Source organism: Hevea brasiliensis, chromosome 3, assembly GCF_030052815.1.
Source record: "Hevea brasiliensis isolate MT/VB/25A 57/8 chromosome 3, ASM3005281v1, whole genome shotgun sequence".
Taxonomy (NCBI): Eukaryota; Viridiplantae; Streptophyta; class Magnoliopsida; order Malpighiales; family Euphorbiaceae; genus Hevea; species Hevea brasiliensis.
Window position 1 is genome coordinate 86497456 of NC_079495.1, and position 22627 is coordinate 86520082.

General features: G+C 31.8%; 1 protein-coding gene and 1 long non-coding RNA gene across 3 annotated transcripts; both read left to right on the forward strand.

Annotated features, from left to right (window-relative positions):
* Positions 1-6231: 6231 nt before the first annotated feature.
* Positions 6232-13113, forward strand: LOC110668350 (uncharacterized). 2 transcript variants are annotated; one of them, XM_021829542.2, is made up of 3 exons: positions 6232-6493; positions 12383-12604; positions 12687-13113. In XM_021829542.2, exons 1-3 carry the CDS (start codon positions 6311-6313, stop codon positions 12918-12920), a joined length of 639 nt encoding a protein of 212 aa, XP_021685234.2. In that variant the 5' UTR covers positions 6232-6310; the 3' UTR covers positions 12921-13113. The 2 variants fall into 2 exon arrangements, with proteins under 2 accessions (XP_021685234.2, XP_021685235.2); XM_021829543.2 differs by having other exon boundaries at positions 6236-6493; positions 12699-13113.
* A 6363-nt stretch (positions 13114-19476) lies between these two features.
* Positions 19477-21817, forward strand: LOC131178527 (uncharacterized). The gene is made up of 2 exons (XR_009147447.1): positions 19477-19838; positions 21527-21817. It is a non-coding gene; the product is annotated as an uncharacterized LOC131178527 (long non-coding RNA).
* Positions 21818-22627: the final 810 nt, after the last annotated feature.

Genomic DNA, 22627 nt, shown 5'->3' on the forward strand with positions numbered 1-22627 from the left:
GGTTATGAGCATTCATGTGTATGTATTGTTTAGAATTGGATATTGTTAATTGGAAGTGCAATTGGTGCATTGTAAATTGGTTATATTTAGTTACTATAATGTAAAGTAATGAATGGCTATGGTATGATACAAATGTAGAATTGTTTGGGAAGTGAAGTTATATTTAGTTGAATGTGTGAATGGTTAATGCTTCAAAAATGTGTTAAGGGCAGTATGTGTTTTAGGCTATAAATGGAATTGTGCGACTCCAATTGGTATGAAGCCAATTGGAGGTGAAACTAGGCACAAAATGTGCCAACTTTCATGTTGAAAGCTTACCTAAATTCTATCCAGAAAGTGACATGATAATTGACCAAATCCGGATTAGTGACATTGCAAACCTGAAAATTTACCATTTGAATAGCAGTCAGTATTTTGGCCATAACTCACTCAAAATAGGTCCAAATGACCTGAAATTTATATGGTTGGAAAGCTTAGACATAGGGCTATAATTTTGGTTAAGACCACCAAACCCAAAAATGACTATAAGCAAGTCAAAATGCTTGCACAAATTTGGGTATAAACACTGCTAGAATCGGAAATAACCTAAAGATGACCTAAGTTTGCCATTTTAGTGCAACCTGTCCAGCATTGGTAAAATGACCATAACTTGGTCTAGTAAACTCCAAATGATCTAAAATTTTGGCAAAAGTTCAATAAGGCATAGATCTACAAGTTTGTGATTCTGACCAGAACCCAAAAATTGAGGGAACTAGGTCATCCGGCTAGGTCAAAACAGCATACCAAAATCCGATAAATTGTAATAAAATGCAATACACGTGAAAATGAAATTGATAATATATACCAACACTTGAGGACTATAAAATGTGACATATTGGTAACAATAAAATTAATTCACCTAGTGTGCATTAAAGGTCAGCATTATAGGTTAACTAATGAAAGGAATAGTATCAATAAGATTTAATTATGGAACCTTATGATTAGAAACAATTTAAATGAGTACTAAAACACTTTAAATTGTGTGTTTCAATTGAAAAGGATATTAAAAAGCATAAGGAACATTGAGTCAAGGCCTAGAGGTGACTCAAATCAGGTCTGTGCACAATTCTTTTTATATTCACTGCTTTTACTAGAAAATTTATTTGGAGAAATGAGTTGTGAGTTTATGACTTGGGAAAATTTATTTGAGAAAAGTTTATTGCCTATTTTAGAAATGGAAATTTTAAAATGAGGTTTGTTTGATTGTTGCCTGAATTACAATTGAATATTATAGTTTTAAATTGTGTTTGTGCACAATAACTTTAAATTATCGTTTTCCCATTGAAAACTTGATTAGTATGCATTGTGTTAATTATGGGTTTCGATAACTACTGTGTTTCCACTTTGTGAATAGAAAATTGACTTTGGAAATTGATTATGTTTTGCATGAAATAATTTGAATAATATGATTTGAAATTGTTTTTTATTCACACTTGGCATGGCAGTCCCTTACTCTGTTCCTCCTCCACTTGTGGGGTTGAGTTTGATATTTGATTATTTTCCTCTCTCTCTGGCTTGCCAGTCTAAGGTGAGTTTGGATGAGCACTCATTAGCTAGCTAGCCACCTCCCTCATTGATTTCGATTAGTGGGGTGAGTATGTCTTGTCGTGGTGTACAACACGGCATGTTTGAAAAAATTTGTGTCATGACCTAAGTTGTGTTATTGATTGGCAACACTGTGTTATTCAATTGTTTGATCAAATTTGTGTTATATGAGCTTTGAAAATTGTGAATTATTTAAATTGTAAATTGTCAATAAAAGTTTTATATAAAGCATTTTAAATTGTTATTGTGCATCACTGAGTAAATTTTACTCAGTGGTAGCTTTTTCATTACTGTTGCAGGTAGAAAGACAGATAGAGCAGCAGAGTAGGCTACTTGTGCTACACTTTGGGATTTTATCGAGTATATTGAGTATACCACTTCCTTGTAAATATTATTGTAATGTATGTGAACTGTATGTATATATTGTACTTGGTATTGAGCAGTTGTAAAATAAAGTTATAAATTATTTTGGCCTGTAAAATGTTGTATTAAAATTCTCTTATTTTAGCTTTTGAAATACTCATTTATTTTGCACTTTATCTTTGAAATTACTGAAAATGATGTTGAATTGAGTTTGAACTGTGTTGAGGACACTGATTTGAATTGAACCATATTGGAGTTTGGGATTGAACAAATATATTGGAAGTGCTTTTTACAGGTTTTTAAAGAACTGTTTTGCTCCAAATACAAATGGCACTTTGCTAAAATTTTTATAAAATTTGTGGCTATTTCAGACCTAATATGTGATTTAACTTCGATTAAAAAAAATTTAACACCTATCAAAAGTGCTTACCATTGTAAAAAGAAATAAGAAAAATGTTTAAAATCCATTGTAGTGTATTTAATGGTTTATTAGTAAATGAAGTTTGGTAATTCATTAGGTATACTACGGGATCATGTTACATCTTACGGAGGCGTAGGGTGTGACAGAAAGTATGTTAAAGCATCATGTATAGACATTATTTTTATTTATTAAATCCATTACCATAAAAAGTAATGTTAGCCCTTTTTTTTTTAGATAGAATGATATAGCCCCTCAAAATATATATAATTAATTCAGTAACTTTGGTTTTTGGATAGTTCATAAGCCTAATGATATTTAATGGTTGAACTATGAGATTCATTCAATTGGTTCAACCACTATAAAACCCACTTAATAAAAGGAAAGAATCTTGATTAAAGATAAGCAATCTTAATAGGATTGCCAAATATAGCAATGCCTAAAATTATACACTATAAATTGAAATATAATCCTATAATTATGCTAGCTAATAATATCTATATAATTACATAGTTAACTTACCATAATCAACCATTGTCTATATCCTATATAAAGAGATCAGATCATCTATGGAGGTATGTTCGTTCTCCCTAATCAATCAAATATACTATTCTCTCATACTAGCTCTAACTTGAGCGTCGGATGGTCCTCACCAGGTTCATAATCGATGGACTTCTGACCCATTTATTTTCTATTTTACAAGTTCATATCCACAAGGAATTTCCATGGACCACAGCAGTGGCGCCGTCTGTCCGAAGAACATAAAAGTGTTGCCTCTCCCTCTTTATTTTTGCTAAAAAACAAGCTCGGCCACATTTCTATTTTTCACATTCATAGCTCAAAAGGGGAGAAAAGCAAAACGAGTGGGTGACTCGTGGTTTGCAATAACCTAGTCAAGAAAACTTTTATTGTCCTTCAAACAAATTTTAGTAAAGTACAGAGGTAATTGATTCAAATTCACATACTATGTATATGTTTTACACCTTTGTGAATGTTCAAATTAGAAGACCAGATCTAAAAATTACTTTTGGCCAATATCAATTTTATTTTAATGTTGTTCGGTTATGAACCCATATATATAAGTGCACAAATTGTATAGTTTCATTTTGAACCAAGGTTGTGTAGATAGATCAAGTAGCTCATGATCGCTATACTTATCTTTATAGTCTAGGTAGGCACGACAAATTACAACTTTGTGCAGTGCTCTCTTTAGGCTGAGGAAAAAGAAACCTCATAATTAAATTACTAGATGTTACTAAAAAGCTGCAATTGTATTTTCTTTTATTTACAAACATGACATCATAGATTTGCACAAGTTTTTCTTTTGTTTTTTTTATAATATTATGAGTATTGCCACCACATGCATGATTAAGAAAAGGCTCTTGATTTTTACAATTTATAAAAAATGCCACCTATTTTTACTGCATATGATTTATTAAAATCTCCAAAAGTGTTATTATCTATTTCATGATAGAATGAGTTTGGCTTTAAGTTGGTGTGTCATCAGGTCATATGTCAACAAAAGAATTTTGGTTTTGTTGTTAAATTATAAGGCCTACGATTTTGATTAATCACAAGAGTGCCACTTATTGTGCCTATTTTATTGTTAACGTTTATAAAGAGCCACCAATTAGTGGCTGGGTAAATGAATACATTTTGATTATATTTTGATTTTGATAACATTTTGTCATTAATTACAACAATTGCCACATCTTTTGGTAAAGTAGTTGACTTTGTTCTTGCTCATTTTACATTGATTATTGATATGTTGAAAAGCCTTTAATTGTTAAAATAAAGTTACAAATTTACATTATAGAGAATAATCATGGTTCCTGCTTTCATGGGAACGCAAAGAAATTTATTTTAAGACTTATTGTTTGCTCGGGTACAATTTTTTGTGAATGTGATTCATTATTTATGTCATTAACATGCACTGACATACATAAAGAAAAGCCATACAACTCAACTCAACTAAGCTTTTATCTCAAAAATTTGGGGTCGGCTATATGGATTCGCTTTCTCCACTCTGAATGATTTTGGGTTAAATCCTCAGAAATGTGTAATGCTTCTAGGTCATGTTGTACTACTCTCCTCCAAGTCAATTTAGGTCTATCCCTTTTTTTTTTCTATCCTCTAACCTAATGTGCTCTACTTGTCTAACTGGAGCCTCCGTATGTCTACGCTTCATATGACCAAACCACCTCAATCTCCCTTCTCTCAACTTATCTTCAATTGGCACCACTCCTACCTTTTCTCTAATACTCTCATTATGGACTTTATCTAGTCTAGTATGGCCACTCATCCACCTTAACATTCTCATCTCTGCACTCCAAATTTTAGCCTTTAATCAAATTCATCTAATAAATACACATGCATCAAACTACTGCAATTGAAGTATGGCACATCATTTTCATGTCTTCCTTAAATTTGAAGGCCTTTATATTAGTTAAATATTAGTATACAAATCTCTTTGACATAAACAATATATATTTGATATGTGGTATTATTTATTGAGAAATGTCAAATAAATTTAGAGCTTGAATTATATGTGAGTATCTTCACAAAAATACTTGAATAAGCATTATTTTTACAGATAAGTTTTAAATGATGCTTAGCCTATTCACGACGATAATCTGCCAAGCTAAAAAATCTAAGGGTGGTTAGCAAATTCACAGCAATTGTTCGCAGGCTAAAACAAGAGTGCTTAGTCCATCAATGGGAATAGTCGACCAGGCTAAAAAATCTAAGAGTGCTTAGTCCATCCACGGCAATAGTTCATCAAGCTAAAACAAAGGTGCTTAGCCCATCTACAGCAATAGTGTGCCAGGAAACAAATATACTTAGTCCATTTACGACGATAGTCCGTCATACTAAAACAAAGATGCTTACCCCATCTAAAATAATAGCCCACCAAATAAGCAAATTAAAAGTGTAAGTCCACCTAAGGAATAGTTTACCAAACTAAGCAAATTGAAAGTGCAAATTCACCTAAGGTATAAAATTCTACCATTATCAAATTTATCAAGACTATAGTTCACACTAAAAAAAAATTAGGGTGATGACCAAAGCCTCGACATATAAACGAAAATAAAGATTCATACTCAAAGGGGAGACCAATAATATAACTCCTCAAAATATATATAATTAATGTAATAACTCGAGTTTTTGAATAACCCATGAGTCTAATAATATTTAATAGTTCAATCATGAGATTGTTTAATTGATTCAATCACTGTAAGATACACTTAATAAAAGGAAAGAATCTTAATTAAAGATAAGCAATCTTGATAGTATTGCCAAATATAATAATGCATATAATTATGCACTATAAATAGAAATATAATTTTATAATTATCCTAGTTAATAATATCCATATAATTATATAGTTGACTTATCATAATCAACTATTATCTATATAATCTATGGAGGTATGTTCTTGCTCCATAATTAATTAAATATACTATTCTCTCATATTAGCTCTAACTTAAATGTCGGATGGTCCTCACTAGATCCATACCCTAAAAGTAAATATTTTATTATTAAATTATATTTCATTCAATATACAATACATTAAATATATAATAAATATTACATTATTAATATTGGTTGTTCTTAAACTAAAATATATACATATACAATATAATGAATGATTAAAACTTTGTCTTAATTAAATTAATTAAATGATTTTAATAATTATTAATAATAAATGTTTTGTTCATAAAATGTAAATATAACAATTTATATTATTATATAAATGTTTTAATTTATTAATTATATTAGCATAATAAATATTAAAAAAACAATGCCCGCGACATCGTTTAGGAGTTCATAGCTTGTTAAGTTAAAATGGTGAAAATAAATAGTAATTTAAATTAAAAAAAAAAAATTTAAAGTTTAGCTGCTTGTTGAAAGTACTCGAGTCCAAAGAAGGAAAATGCGATAACGATGGTGCAGGTTCTTAGCTTAAACCTTCCCAGTTCCTGCACCCGACCCCAACCAATTGGTATCCGATTCCACAACAAGACCAGCGAGCCAAATGGAAAACACAGCTGGATTTCTCTGCGGCAGGAACTGAAGTGCAAAGGCAAGTTCACTTGCCTTTTTTCAGGCGGTAGCAGCAGCAGAGAGGTACTAAAAGATTTCTCCTCTTGTTTTTATATTTGCACTTCTTTCTTGGTTATATGAGAATTTTGCTTTCCTGCAAATGGGAATTTTGAGTTGATTGTTTATTGTTGGTTTTGAGTTTTCTGGTGTAGCTTTTGATTGAGTGGAGATTCCTATTTTCCTAGTTTTGGTCTAAATACAAATGGTCATGGAAGTTTAGATTTCTAGGGGTTTGTGATAGAGTTCAGAATGAAAAAGGGAGAAATCAAGAGAAAGAAGATAGAATTAGACAGAAAGGGAAGAGAACCACAGAAGAAAACAGGGAGAGAATTTCATTCAATTGATATCAGAATCCAGAATGAGTCACAATACAAGAAGTACAGCTTTTATTCTAGCAAATGACACGCGACTTGGCCTAACAGATTTGCCCGCCTTTCACAATGGTTACAACATATCCAACAGCTAGCTGAGTTGGCCTTTCCATTCGGCATTGTATCAATACCTCCCGCTCAAGAACTTCCTTTTCAAGTAGCCATATGCGGGAAAAAAGAAGCTGAATTCCCCGCAATTTGAAGGGAAAAAGGGAAAAAAAATAGAATTCTTTTGACACAAGTTTGCTTCATCTTGCATTTGATCATGCTCAAATGTCCAATTGAATTTTTACTTGACGTTTGTTTAATCTTGCAATTGATTTTCCTCAAAAAATACCTTCAAAAGTAAAAGAACTTGTATATTCTCCTTGAGTACACAGTTCAACAATGAGCTCTCTTGTGAAACAAAAATACGTTTTGCATAAGCCCCAACAACTCCATGTAATGCATTATAATAGAATGTGAATTTTGTTGGAGATGAAAGCAGCTTCCTTATAGACTCAAAATCAAAGATAGATTTCATCAACTTCACATAATCACTTGTTGAATCAAAGACCTCAGCATCGAATTGTCCCCAGTCTGGAGCATTAATTGTTGGTTCACGCTTCTCAAATCTCTAATTTGTTGTAAACACAGCTTCCAAGCTAGCTGGATCACTACTAATCTGCACTGCTTTCACAACTTTTTTAAGATTTGTTTGAAGTGTAAAATTTTCTTCCTAAGCAAGAATTGATTTTGGAACTTGTTGATCATTCGACACATTTTTCTCCATATCAACTACTATTTGCTTCCTAAAAATAAACCCCTCAACACATATTTCAACCTCAAGCTTCTTTGTCAACTCTTCTTTACATGCACCATCAGCATAGTTCTCTTCCTCAGTACACTTTGCACATTTCCACAATGGAGGAAGAATAGCACCATTGTTGTCAATATGTTGTAAATTCATGACGTATGTACTCATTTGCTTTTCATCTGTTGTCCAAGCAGCTAGCTGTTACTTCCTTTCTTCACCTTTAGCCAAACTTCTCAATTGACAAGGAACTGAAGTCAATAGCATTCTTACAAACACATGTTGTGCATCCTTGCTCCACCCATTAAACTTCATTTTCATTCTCTGTTTTCTTCATTTTTCATGCTTCTTTTCTTTTAAAAGTACAACAACAGGAAATCCAAACTCAAAATCACAGTCTTTCCACAAAAATTCATTACTATCACCATGATTTGTATTTTCTTTTCTATCCATTCTTCTTTTTTTTCTTAATTTTTTCTATAAGAGAATAAACCCCTTGATATGATGAGAATTTTCAGAGTAAGGATGAATTGGCTGATCTTACCCAATTAGAGCATCCAGACGTGGAAAAATTGTGTTTCTTCTTGTAAGGTAGCAGCTACTTCTAGGGAGCACTTGTGGCCTTGTAGTATTGCAATAATGATATTAGATGCTTTACAGGGTTCACCCGCTATAACAAAAAAAGATTTTTCTTCCATTTCCTGCACCTACAGGAACCATTCGAAGTGGTATTTTTATTGCATCACTGCAATCCTCTCTTGCTAAGAGTACATCTACCACCTTGACAAAGATGCAATATCAAAGATGCTGAACTCAAACTTTTTGTAGGTACTCATTTAGAGATTGGATTATGAAATCCTTCCTTACTAAAGTTCCCTTATTCCCATCATTTTCTTTTGGCTCAAATTCTTTGCACCATTTGGAACATTCGAGAGGTTACAAGGTTGATAGGCACTCTTGTTGAACATCCTCACTGAAAGCAGGAATAGTTTCTTGAATTTGTGACAGCTTCGATAACTCCATACCTTCATTATTTTCCACGTTACCTTCATTATCATCTTCATCTTTTTCACCTGTAACACCACCAGAACTCTCATGTCCGTCCCCACAAGCCACAGCTTCATTCACAATAGAATTATCTTCAGCGTTAATGATAGTCACAAATAAAGGTGCTTGATCACAATTGTGGCTCAATGAATAGGTCTCCTCACACCATGAACAGAGACCTTTATCCCATCTTTCATTCAATTCTGACAAATTTCCTGTGATTGAATAATCCATGGCTTTTTAATGAACAAGAAAGGAAGAATAGGGTAACTGAGAATGTAACAGAGAAAAGAAAAGTAACACGAAACCCAATCTCAAAGAAACGAAAGAAGAAGAGAGAAACGTGAAAGAATCTTGGAGAAAGGAAAAAAGGACCTGTAATTCCATTCTTGAGAGCGAGCTTACTCTACCATGGCCAAGAATCGACCATCTTTGATACCAATTGATAGAGTTCAGAAAGAAAAAGGGAGAAATCCAGAGAAAAGAAGATAGAATTTGAGAGAAAAAGAAGGGAAACCACAAAAGAAAACAGAGCGAGAATTTCATTTAATTGGCATCAGAATCCAAAATGAGTCCCAATATAAGAATTACAGCTTTTATTCTAGCTAATGACATGTGACTTAGCCTACAGTTTTGCCCACCTTTCACAATGGTTACAACATAACCAACAGCTAGCTGAGTTGGCCTTTCCATTTGGCATCGTATCAATTTGTTTGTTTCCTTTTTAGTATTAATTTTTTAGGATTAGGTTGTTTTCTATATTGGATAAGAAAATTTTCCTAGGCATAGTTTAGTTTAAACATGCCTACTTGGTAAGAAATTAGTTACCAGGATGTGATATTTGCTAGGAAGTTGAAGTCAGGAAGTATATTAGAAAATATAATAATCCATCTACTATATTAATATAAATTTATTTTAAGGAAAGCATCTAGATATTTAGGGATTCTAACTCTCTCCCTTTTAAATGTTTGCAATATACTGAAAAAAAAAAGGTAAGCATAATGCGCATATAACAAAATATGAATCTATTGATATAAATTCCAAGAACTTGACCCAAACACATAAGATCAGCCAACAATACATTAATACATGCAAAAGTAAACATTCGCCTTTTAAACTGGGATGCCCTTTATTCATTACATGTCAAATGTGTTCAGTGTATGAAAATTGAATGATGTGTGTGTGGGATTCCTGATGATAAGACTGGTTCCTGGAATTTTTATCTGGGGATTTAAATTGTTATATGTTTTTCTTTGCGATAATCTACAACCAGTTCATTATTTATGAGATATTGAAGAAGTTTCTTTTTTTATTCTTCTTTTAGTTGAAATTTTCCCTTGAGATACCCTTGGAATTGCTTGAAGAGGGGAAATGAAATTAATGTAGGCCATCAAGTGGCAATCTATGTCCTTTTCTTCTTCTTTTACTTCTCCTTCTCTCTATTCCCCTCCCAATTCATTCATGGAAATCAAAGGGTGGGCTAAACTAAAAATAGATGGATGAGTTGTGGACTTAATTGTTCTTTTGGAGACTATGGATTCAACTCTTTTCTTTCTTTGGGGAGGACTGACAAGAATTTTGCCATGTTATTTATTTTTATTGTGCTCAACTTAACCCACATACTCATGAGAGATAGGGTGGTGGTGTTGTTACCTTATCCCACATATTGTGGCTAAATCAATTTTCCCCTTAATTGAAATTTCTTTCATTACAATTATGTCATAATAATAGCTTATTTATATGGTGATGTATGTTGAGTTGAGTTCTATATTTTACACTTTTACCCAAATTGAGACTCTAGATTATTGTCATAAAGCTTGTGGAAATTGTGCATATAACTGAGACTACCTTAGGAGGAATGAAAGGAACTTTGGTTAAATTAGCAACAGCTGTTCCCTAGCAACGGCTGTTCCCTGGCAACAGACCTGTTTAATCAGGCCCTCTCCTGAGTCCTGTAGTTGGAAACTTTTGAAAGCTAGTTCAAGTTCTACCCCAATGTATAAATCAAGTCTTTTCTGTCTTTCTACCTTACTCCATACACAGAGTCAGTACTACTTTATCTTAATCACAGCAGCTGGTCACTTCTAGACTCTGTACCGTTTTGGCCTTTACTTCAGTCTAATAGTCAAATTTCTTTATAATTTATGGAGAAGAACAAAATATCCCACAAGAACCAAGCATCTCCCCCTCCTTCCCTCCCTTCTTGGTTGAGAATGCACCTACCTCCCCCCTAAAAGAAACTAAAGAAAAATCTTAATAGTTAAGAACAAAAAAATAAAAAAGCGATTTTAGCTCCTTCATTGTCATATAGCAGTGATTTCTTTCCCATTTCCTCACAAAACCAAAATCTTGCAACTTCAAATATATATATAGTCATATTTTTTGTTTTTCACTTGACCAATCTTTCCTGCACAAAACCCAAGCTACCATTTACAAGGGAACTAGCAAACTTTTTTCGATCACTAGACACAAAACTCAAGACAAACTCAAAAAATCTAAACAATAAAGTATCTCCATCGATCATTTACTACGCTTTACCCTGCCAACAAAGCAATGTTCATCCATGAGCCATTTTCCTCTTAAAAAAAATAATCAAACAACATATTTGATTTTCTATTCTAGACCAACTCATCATCATCATAGGTAGGATTCATTGAGCCTAACTGATCCCAATTAAATTTTGAAGAGCTTGATTGACTATATATTAAAAATCAAATGGCTTATTTGACTATCGGATTAAAGGGGTTAATTTGGGCCTTTTGCCTTTCATTTATTTTTTATAACTTTAATTTGTTAATTTTTTTTAACACTGTTTGTTAACGTAGTTAATTTTGGACTTATTTGACCGAAATTAAAAACTGAGGGGCCTAGTTGATTGTAAATTTTTTTTAGGGGGGCTAAAATGACTATTGAGCATTAGGTAAAGGGTCAAAAAGGGCTTTTTGCCTTATTTAAATTTCACATTAAATTTTTCTGTTGAGTGCTTGCACACTAGACGATTTACAGCTGTGAGCTATGATATGTTCTGTGTTTTTAGAATTGCACCAGACTGGCTGGTCCAACCTAGTTAATAGAGAACTGGACCAATGGCCATTCCAATCTGGTTACAAGACCCTTTTTTCTCGAAACTGGCCTAACCCACTTGAACCAACCAGATAACTTGTCATGCCAGTCCCAGTAAAAGATTATTCATTTTATCTGTATTGTATAATATTTAATATTCAACTCAAGTTGGAGCCCAATTAAATGAAAAAAAAAAATTAAATTCAATATTTATTTAATTCAATCCAGTTCAACTGTTTGAACCTTTGACCTGTGACTAAGAGGCCTTTTCCATTTTGAAGTTCATGTGGGGTTGAAACCTTCGATATAATACTGAAGTATAAGCTATGGGTTAGACTTAGATATGATCTATCTAGGCCTATATGCTGGACATGTAATTGGCTGAGGATGTGTGCAATGGCTTTCTTGAGTTCCGTAAAGGAATAATAATTTATCATGAGAGATTGTGGTGTGCTAACCATTTGAAGGCTTTGCTTGAGTTTCTTAGTCCCTTGATGTGATCTTGGATCTTTTTAAAGTCTGTATTTGTTTTCTCAAAGTAGCCTGACCTTTTTTTGGAGCAGGATATAAAGAATAAAAGAACTTAACTTTGAATAGATTTCTATATGAATATTTAAATTCTTTGTATCTGTGATGCAGGAACAAGCTAGGAAAGCATTAGAAAGTGCACTTGGAGGAAAGAAAAATGAATTTGAGAAATGGAATGAGGAAATTAAGAAGAGAGAGGAAGCAGGTGGTGGGGGAGGTTCTGGTGGAGGAGGCTGGTTTGGATGGGGTGGACGATTTGGCTGGTCCAATGGTGACAATTTCTGGCCAGAAGCACAGCAAACAGGTCTTACCATCCTAGGTATTGTTGCCATGGTAAGCATTTTCCCCTTTAGATTCTTGAATTTATAGAATGCAGGTATGTAAATAGATTCTCTTTCTGCACCCATAATATTAGATTGTATTGCAGTATCTTGTGGTTGCAAAAGGTGAAGTGATGTTTGCAGTCATCATTAATCCTTGGCTGAATGCTTTGCGAGGAACAAGAAATGGGCTCACTTTTGTATCATCAAAAATCTTGAAAAAGATATCTCCAGATTCTCCTGCTGATTTTGTTGATTCATCAAAGAAGGAAGTTTATATTCAGGTCTCTGCTAAAGAGAGAGTTTTAAGAAAATGGGGAAGTGATTGATTGGTTATCTCAGGTCTGCACATCTTTTCATATTTTCACCCCTCCTTGTGTCAGTAGTGTGGCAATTGTGCTTATTTTGTTTATGAAATTACTCTGAACCACTGCATAGTGCTTATTTTGTAAGAGCATCTCAATTCCGTACTTTGTTTTTGAAATCTCAAAATATTCTGGTCACTGGAATTTGAAGAAGAAATCTCCCTCCTCTTCCTTTTTCAGTGGGAACAGTTGGTAAGGTTCGATGAAATGCGCAAGGAAATCAATGTTTATGTTCAATTAATTTTAATTTTCTCCCCCATAATAGGAACATTGAAGATTGTTTCCATGTCATAACAAATGAGAATACATGTCCATTTTCATTCACCATTGTCATTCTTGAGAATTAGCGATTTCGATTTTGATGTTACGTTGATTGCTTTCAGAGTTAAAGAATGGATTGTTTGCAAAGGTCCAACAGGACTCGAGGCAAACTAGAAAAATGATCAAGTATCCTCTGGATTTCAACTGTGTGAATTTTGGCTGAATAATTTTCCCTACCCATTTGGTTATCAATGGAGACCGTAAAGGGGATTTAGAAGTAGCAATTCTGATTATGGGGATGTAGTAAAGCCCACTGAACATTGCCAGAGATGACAATGCATTATGAATTAACTGGATCATTGTGGGATGGAAGGTAATGTGGCATATTTTGGCATCATCTTCGCTGTGGTCCTGATGTCCCTTTCTGCCTTTCCTGTTCTGGCAGACTTGTCCAGGGCCTATAATGCAAGATCTGGGAAATATTTTGTGGTATAGTTATCCTACCAAGTACCAAATATAGTTTCTTTGTTTAGTCGCATTCGTCTTGGTGCAGGCATGACAGTTGGGTTTATTATAACTTGGGAAAAACTCATGGATCCAAAATATAAACGCTTAGAATTTCACTTGTTTTACTTGTGAGTCTTACCATACAAATTATGTCTTGTGTTCATGATAGATTAAATATAGACTAGAATTTCCCATTATGGCTTATAGGTTTAGTGTGCATCAAGGTTAATATTACCTATTACCTGTAAAAATCAATTTGAAATTTAATATTACCTATTACCTATAAAAGGTTTGGACGGTCTATTTATATGAATATTATATTTATGTGAATATTATTAAATTTATGTCTTAAATAATTTTTTTTTAATTAGTTGTCTGAACTTGAATGTAGTATGAATATTTTTCTATTAAATTTTTCATAGTTATTTGAAATTAATAAAATATATAATTTATTAAAAAATAACTAATATATCATTCAGGAAAAGTGCAATTTATAATTTTTATTAATTATAATAATTATATGACTAATTAAATTTTGACTCATTTAATCCTACGTTTGCAGCTGGTGATGTCCACAGTTGTTGATTTTCTCGAACAAAAAAAAAAAATAAAAAATAACACTATAGGAATCCAACCGTACTAAATGGAAGGTATTTTACATTTTAATATATTTCTATTTTTCTTATCAGTAATCGAATAACAAATTCAAACCATACGAAACCGAAAAATAAAAGCTGAAACCGGTTTTATATATACATTTTTTAATATTGTTTAGATACATTATACAATATTAATATAATTAATCCATCATATATATATATATATATATATATATATATATATATATATATATATATATATATATATATATATATATATATATATTCTCATTAATTTTTCTTAATAATTTATAATTATAAACATAATAAATAAATTAAGTTGTAATTATTTTTAATTAAACATTATTGATAATTGAGGATTGTAGTTATTATATCATGATAAAATACCTAATATTATGAAATAATTATTATAAATCTTGAATAATTAAATTTTTATCAAAATTAATTAAGTAATTAAATATGGTAAAATTACATTAATTAATAATAAAAACAAAACTACTAGTTAAATGAACATGTTATATAAATTTTATTATAAATTGACGAAAATCTGAAAATTAGAATATTTTATAATTAGCATACTTTGATATATATTATAAATAATTATTAAAATATATCTAATAAATTTTAATAAGTAAATTATTTTTTAAATTTAATTTAAAATTTTAATTGGAATTTTAGATTGTAAATAATTATATTTTATAATACTAAATTTAATTATATCAATGAAAAATAAATTTTTTGTATATGAAAAAAAATTTATATATTTTTAAAATAAAAATAATTAAATAATTTAAGTTAATACATTCATAAAATAAATTATTACCACTCTTATTCCTCAAGTGATAAGTTAATGAAATGGAACATCTTTATTTATTTATTTGTTTTGTAATTGGAAATGTCCCATTTAATAATTATTATTTTATATAAATATAATGTAATTTAGGGTAATAAAAATAATTTTAATATTATATATATAATCATAAATTTTTTTAAAAAAAATAGATCTTCAGACCGAAATTATATCAAAACTAAATCAAAATAAAAGCACTAAATTGAATTACAAAAGAATTGAATTGAACTGAAAATTCGTTTCTAATTCTACTTTAAAAAAATAAGTTCAATTCAATTATAATTCTTTCCAAAAATCAATCCTGTTTCTGTCCTTTACTCGGTGGAAAGCCTTCGGTTTTGAGAGATGCTTTGGCGGTAATCTTCAATCGGAATGTAATGAGCCAGCATTTAAATTAGTGTTTGTCAACTTTCCATGGCTAGCTGAGAATAAAATTCCATGGCCCCTGCTTATCTCTTTCAAATTGTTTGGCTTCAACCTATGTTTTTTCATCTGATAGAGTTGGCTCTTGACTTGGTTGAGGTGTATATGTCTTTGCTCTGGCTGGTTTTGCTCTATCTTGATAGGCGTTGAGTGGAAGGTTTCTCCTAATTTGGTCTTCGGTAGGTCGCTCTCGCTTAGTCCCCGACGTCAGTAGTGCTTTTCAAAGGAGTTGTGATGTGCCTTAAAGTTATAATTAAACTAAGCAAATAAAAATCATGCAATAATGCCAATATGCAATTCGGTCAAAAGGAGAAACAAGCCAAACTTGCATAAACAATTGTAATAATAAGCAATATATCCTAAGATAAAAAAACATGCCCCAAACCCCAACAACAATAACCAAATTAAAACAATTCAAAACAATCAAAATAACACAACTTGATGAAGCTTGAATCAACTCCATGCCAAGTTGATGTTGTGCCAACTTGAATTCTAAAACTAGGTTTCTACACGCCTATTTGCAACTTGTATGAACCTTGAACTAAACTCCAAGCTAAGGTAGTTGAAATTAAATTCTCAAAAAGGTAGAAAGAAGAAAAGAAACTTGGATGCCTTTCTTTGATAAGTATGCACGCCGCCAAGTAAACTAGCAATGGTTTGAATTGTTCAATCTCTGATAAGCAAGCACCACAAAGAGAAAACAAAATACTTGCCACACCAAGATGGTGATAAGACAAACCTTACGCCACTCTTAAAACAAAGAGATAAGTGAATAGAAACTAAGCAATAAGCAAGCACCACAAAATGAAAACAAATAAAAAATAGTTGCCACACCAAGACGGTGATAAGACAAACCTTGCGCCACTCTTAAAACAAAGAGATAAGTGAATAGAAACTAAGCAAAAGCTTAAAATTGTATTGAATACCAACAATGAAAACTCCACATATGATTGTCTTTAGTCCTATTTACAGCCTTTACAAAGTATTTACACCACAAATTAATTTTAATATTTTCGGTTCTCAATTAATTAATGGGTCTGAAATATTAAATTAAATTATCAATTTAATGTGACCAAACTTATAACTTAAGCTGGCAGAGGATCAATAGTCAGTGGGTATTAATTATGTAGAGTTAGACCAATTAAATAATTACTCGTATAAGTGGGTATTATTTATTCAGTGTCCAAAAATATCTATTGAAGATAAACATGGAAGTGGAGCAGTGGGCAAGTGGAGAAAGTAGTATAATGAGTGATTATGAGAGTTGTGGATAGTTACAGGTAGTTATTGGAAGTTGCAAGTAATGGGCTAGTGGAGAGAGAAAAGTGGAAGTGGTGGAGAAGGTGGTAACCACCCAACTTGGCCACCAAGCAAAGCTTTTCTATATATTAATGTGCTGGACAGGAGCAAAACATATAACCAATCAATCAACATCTGACAGACACAATGTCTTAGCTCAAATTTTCTCTAGTTCAGCAATCTTTACATTTTCAAGCAATCATTTATTTTTTTAGCTAAGCAATAAGTCTTTTATTTCAATTCAAGCAATTTATTTACATTTTTCCTGCACATATTTCAATTCCTATAAGTGATTTTTCAATTTTCAGTGCAAATTACAGCTTTCTTGTTCATATTTCCTTTCAAGCAATCAGCCCATTTAATTTTTGTGTTTAATTTACTTGTCAAGCAATGATTTAATTTCCAGCTAAGCGGTCATTTACCTTTCATGCATAGATTTACTTTTCCAAGCAATCAACTTACTTTTTTGCAAAGCAATCAACTTACATTGTCAATGCACAAAATTACTTTTCCTGCAAAGCAATCAACTTACGTTGTCAATGCATAAAATTACTTTTCCTGCAAAGCGATAAATTTCTTCTTCAATACACAAATCTACATTTCCTGTAAAGTGATCAATTTACTTTTCTAATGCATAGATTTAATTTTCAGTCAAGAGGTCAATTTACTTTTCAACGCAACCTTTACATTTTTTTGCAATGATCAATTATTTTTCAAGCACACTTTTACTTTTCAATGCACAATCATCTTGTTAAGTTTTATTAAGCAATCAAGTTCTCCTTCATTCTCACAAAAGCTGAACGAGTAAAGATCCTAACGAAGCACATCCTAGTAGAGTTAGGGAACCCAAGGGAAGATTAGGTCCTTTCTTTCTTGGCATTCGTTCTATTCAGAAGTCAGACCAGCACCACATTTATTTCACATTGAGATCATGGACATGCCCGCAATCCAATTCACGCGTGAGGAAAGGCCATACGTGTTTTTGACACGTGTAAATTAAGTAAAATCAATTTCACGTGAAACACAAAGAAACAAAAACCAACTAGGAAAAGAAATGACATAAACCAACTAGAATAAATAAAACATTACATAAGCTAATAAGGAAACATAGTAATAGTAGGAAAACACCTTCTTGTAGCCAATAGGAATGCAGGGTGCCACATATGGATAAAATAGGGCTTGAACTTCTTCTCCCATTTCCAATATGGTTAAGCATCTCCCTGAATTGAGTTTTAAAACTAGGAAACTTATTCAAGACAGCCAATCATCTTTCTCCAAACATACAAAAATGTCACTATTGAATAGAGGAAGTTTGTTAGACTTCTTTTCCAATTTTGGGTAGGATTTAGGTGTAATTGGATAGGCCTTGGATAGATAAGATGGGTATATTTTTAATTTAAGACCAAAGAATAGGAAATCTTTCTAAAGCAGCTCATAAACCTTCCTAAACTATGCCACACATTTTCTAGCCTTTAAGATAGGATTTTGGGACTTCAATTCATGCTTTGATATGATTTTAAAAGTAAGAGATAAGATTGACCTTGATTCATGCCTAAAATCAAGGAAAGGATAACTATTAGCTTTTGTATATAAGCTTATCTTTGCATAAGAATAAGAGTAACTTCATCTCCTTTTAAGAAGCTTCTTACACACTAATATGAGTTTATTGGGCATAAATTTCTTCCCTTTGGCCCACACAACCAACCTAACTCATGCTTCAAAGGTGGGCCTCTTTTAGTCCTTTTTCTATTAACTCCAAATAGGCTTAAATTTTATCATAGGTCAAACCCAAATCCTTCCAAATCTTGACTTTTACATGTGTCTTGATCACTTCTAGGTTATGACCCAAAGTGCTGGAGTTGGTGAATTTTTGACCCCTTTGCAAGCACATCAAGTTGCTTCTGGTGATCTTGATGGATGCTAGGTTTAAGGTTTTGATGTTTTGGGGGATAGGCCTGTTTGTTAGGCTTGCCTTTTTTTTTTCTTTGCCAAAGGTTGGGCTTACTTCTTTGGTAGGGGTTTGATATATGTATTCTTGGCTTAAGCCTTGAATTATGTACTTTTTCCAGTTTGATCTTTAATATAATAAAATTTGCAATATAAAAAAATAAAATCAACTCATACACATAATTAACTCAATGCATATGATACTTAAACCTAACATCTTGTTTTTATGCCTCAACTTTAGCGATACCCTTATTTTTTTCATAATTAAGGACTCAACTGTAATGCCCTCACTTTAGGTAGTTCTGTACATTTCACTATTCCGATGACTGACGTCTGTTCGAATAGTTGGCATGGCTGGAACCACTATTAAATTAAAATGAGGAGTCATAATTTTATTATATAATTGTAAATTAAGGTTGAAAGAAATCAAAGGAAATAGATTGGAAAATTGTTAAATGTGCTTAGGTCCTAGTGATGAGTTACTCCCCTGGGAAGTAGCTAAAAATTGGTAATTTGATTCTGTTGCTATTCTAATCAGTTTAGGACTTTGTGAGACTCTTATTTGGGTCTTAATTAATGTATAATTATAAATTAATAAGCCAAAGTAATGAAAAGAAGCAAGTAAGTTAAATTAGAATTGGAAAATGGCATGTATGGTAATTTTAAGGAACATTATGGGCAAAGGTGAAACTAATACTTTTCATATGCCAAAGTAATGAAAAGAAGCAAGTAAGTTAAATTAGAATTGGAAAATGGCATGTATGGTAATTTTAAGGAACATTATGGGCAAAGATGAAACTAATACTTTTCATATGACTTGCACATGACTATGGCAGCCATACAACATCCCTTAAACCATCTTTAAGTGCAGAAAATAAAAAGAAAGGAGAGAGGGAGAAGGTGGCTGAACCAAAGGAGAAGAAACAGGGAGGTGGAACCAAGCTTTCCAACTTGAATTTTTCACTCCAAATCAAAGTATTTTGCTTCTCAATCACATCTAAGCAACTTATTTCTACTTTTCTTTGGTTTATTTCATGATTTGGGAGAAAAGAAAATAGGATTCATTTGGGGTGGAATATGGAAGTTGATGGAAAATTGGGAATTCATGGAAGTAACATGATTTAATTAGGTTTGATTTGATTTCTAGCATGATTTTAACATTCCAAACACAAAACCAATAAGAATTTTGCATGGATCAACAAAATCCACATAGAGTTCCTTGTCATATGGTTCAGCCAACACTAGAACAATTGGGGAAAATTTATTTTTTGCTTCAATTAACTAGTTAAATTAGCTAATTAAGCAACCTAGATATGAATTCTAGCATTAGATTAATTTATTTGGTGTTGAATCAAATTTTCCATAATGTAAAGTATGTAGGAAGTTGTTGAAATGTGAAGAAAATGAACTTTTTGGGCAGCCACTTTGATGAATTTATTTGGAATTGTGTGGATGTTGGTTGGATGATTGTGAATAACAGGATTAAAGTGCTTTTGATGGAGAATACCAAGGTATTTTTCGAGGGTCTGAAAAACAAAGGAAACAAGTTCTTTTTGGCATGTAAATCTTGCACACCAAGTGTTTGATAAAATTCCTAAATGAACTTGACATGTGTGGGAAGAATGACCAATTGGTTAAAGAAAATTGATATGGTTATTCAGGTAGGAAAATTCTTAAGTAAACGGCAAAATTAGCTCGACGAGTGTGCTTATTAGGAATAGTTGAGGAATTTATTCTGAACTGTCTATATTTTTCTATATGACAGCAGTTCAAAAGGAGCAAGGTGGAAGTGTTGACTTAGGAACCAAATCCACCTAATTTAGAGATAAACAGGTTTTTGCAAAACTAGTATTAAACCGTTAAAAATTTTTACGTACTTATGTTGATAAAATGGTTTTATTGTTACATATTTTATAGTTTTCATAATATGATTTTTACTACAACAGCTTATTAAATTTCATTATGATTATGATGAGTTTTAATTGAAATTATGATTTACGTTGTGATTCGCATGAAAGTATATGATGATGAGATTTGCAAAAAATGGGTTCTCATGAAAATTTCATACTCATATAAAAGGAATTGAATTTATGTTATTGTTTTCATATCTCACAGCTGATGCTTGACCTGATTATTACCCGTCTCTCATTTGTTGAGGTAACATACTAGTGTTTGAATGGATATGATATAGATAGCATGGTATGTGCACATTGATATGATATGGTCTCCTTCATGTAAGAGGTGAGATGAGATTTGAAGATGGCCCTTGCAGATTAATTATATATATGGTGTTATGGATGACATATGCACAGTAATATGATATGGTCTCCCTCATGTGTGAGGTGAGATGAGATTTGAAGATGGCCCTTGCAGATTAGTTTTACATTAGGCTGGTGAGATTAAGAATGGATTTGGAAATGAGCAAATTTGTTTTAAAGATGATATCTTGTGCATAAATGATTTATAAAAAACAAATTACTATATTTGACTCATACTGTTATGTTCACCTTGTGAGTATAATTGAATATCCGTTTCCATGACTTGTTTTGAATATTGTTTTCATGATTTATTATTTGATGATTTAATTATTTTATGGTTTAATATTTGTTGTGCACCACTGCGTACATTTGTACTCAGCGTTAATTATTTTCTAACTATCACAGATAAGGGGAAGGAAAAGAATACAGATGAGTAGAAGCAGCACCCGTTGCTACAGAAATCAAAAGCTAAGCCAACTGATGTAGGTGACTTGGTTCCTTAATTTTGAGTTCATATGATGTTATCCATTGTAACAGGAATTTTTTTTTTAATATCTGAGCAGTATAAAATAATATTTTGTTATTTTTATATAAATATATAACTCTGTGAATTGATTTATATTTTATTTGAACAAAGGACACTAGTATGCAATTCTGATACCCATGGGATTATGAGTAATGGATTTGCCACTGGTTTCCACAGGTGTTGATTTAAAGTGTTATTTGAACTGTTTTAGCTGAAATACAGTCGTTTTAAAATTTTAACTTGTCTGATTTTCTACAATAATTTTTACATTTTGAGTTACATTATTTTATAGGAAAGGTGTACGTCATCTGATTTTAAAACAAATCACAATATTGCAAAGTACTTTGAAAATAGATTAAAATGAGTGACAGTGATTTTCTGATTTACGACTGTTTTGATAATATTTGTTGTGCACCACTGCGTACATTTGTACTCAGTGTTAGTTGTTTTCTAACTAACGCAAATAAGGGGAAGGAAAAGAATACAGGCGAGTAGAAGCAGCACCCGTTGCTACAGAGATCAGGAGCGAAGCTAACTCATGTAGGTGACTTGGTTCCTTGATTTTGAGTTCATATGATGTTATCCATTGTAACAAGAAATTTTGTTTTAATATCTGAGCAGCACAAAATAATATTTTGTTATTTGTATATAAATATATAACTCTGTGAATTGATTTATATTTTATTTGAACAAAGGACACTAGTATGCAATTCTGATACCCATTGAATTGTGAGTTATGGATTTGCCACAGGTTTCCACAGGTGTTGATTTAAAGTGTTATTTAAACTGTTTTAGATGAAATACCACAGTTTTAAAATTTTAACTTATCTGATTTTCTACAGGGATTTTTACATTTTGAACTACATTATTTTATAGGAAAGATGTACTTCATCTGATTGTAAAACAAATCACAATATTACAAAGTACTTTAAAAATATATTAAAATGAGTGACAACGATTTTCTGATTTACAGTTATTTT

Excerpts from the sequence above, each read along its gene's own strand:
- LOC110668350 (XM_021829542.2), top strand. The coding sequence starts at position 6,311 with ATGGTGCAGGTTCTTAGCTTAAACCTTCCCAGTTCCTGCACCCGACCC. Across the intron at positions 6,494-12,382 it reads GCGGTAGCAGCAGCAGAGAG|GAACAAGCTAGGAAAGCATT; the intron begins GTACTAAAAGAT and ends TCTGTGATGCAG. Across the intron at positions 12,605-12,686 it reads TCCTAGGTATTGTTGCCATG|ATTGTATTGCAGTATCTTGT; the intron begins GTAAGCATTTTC and ends CCATAATATTAG.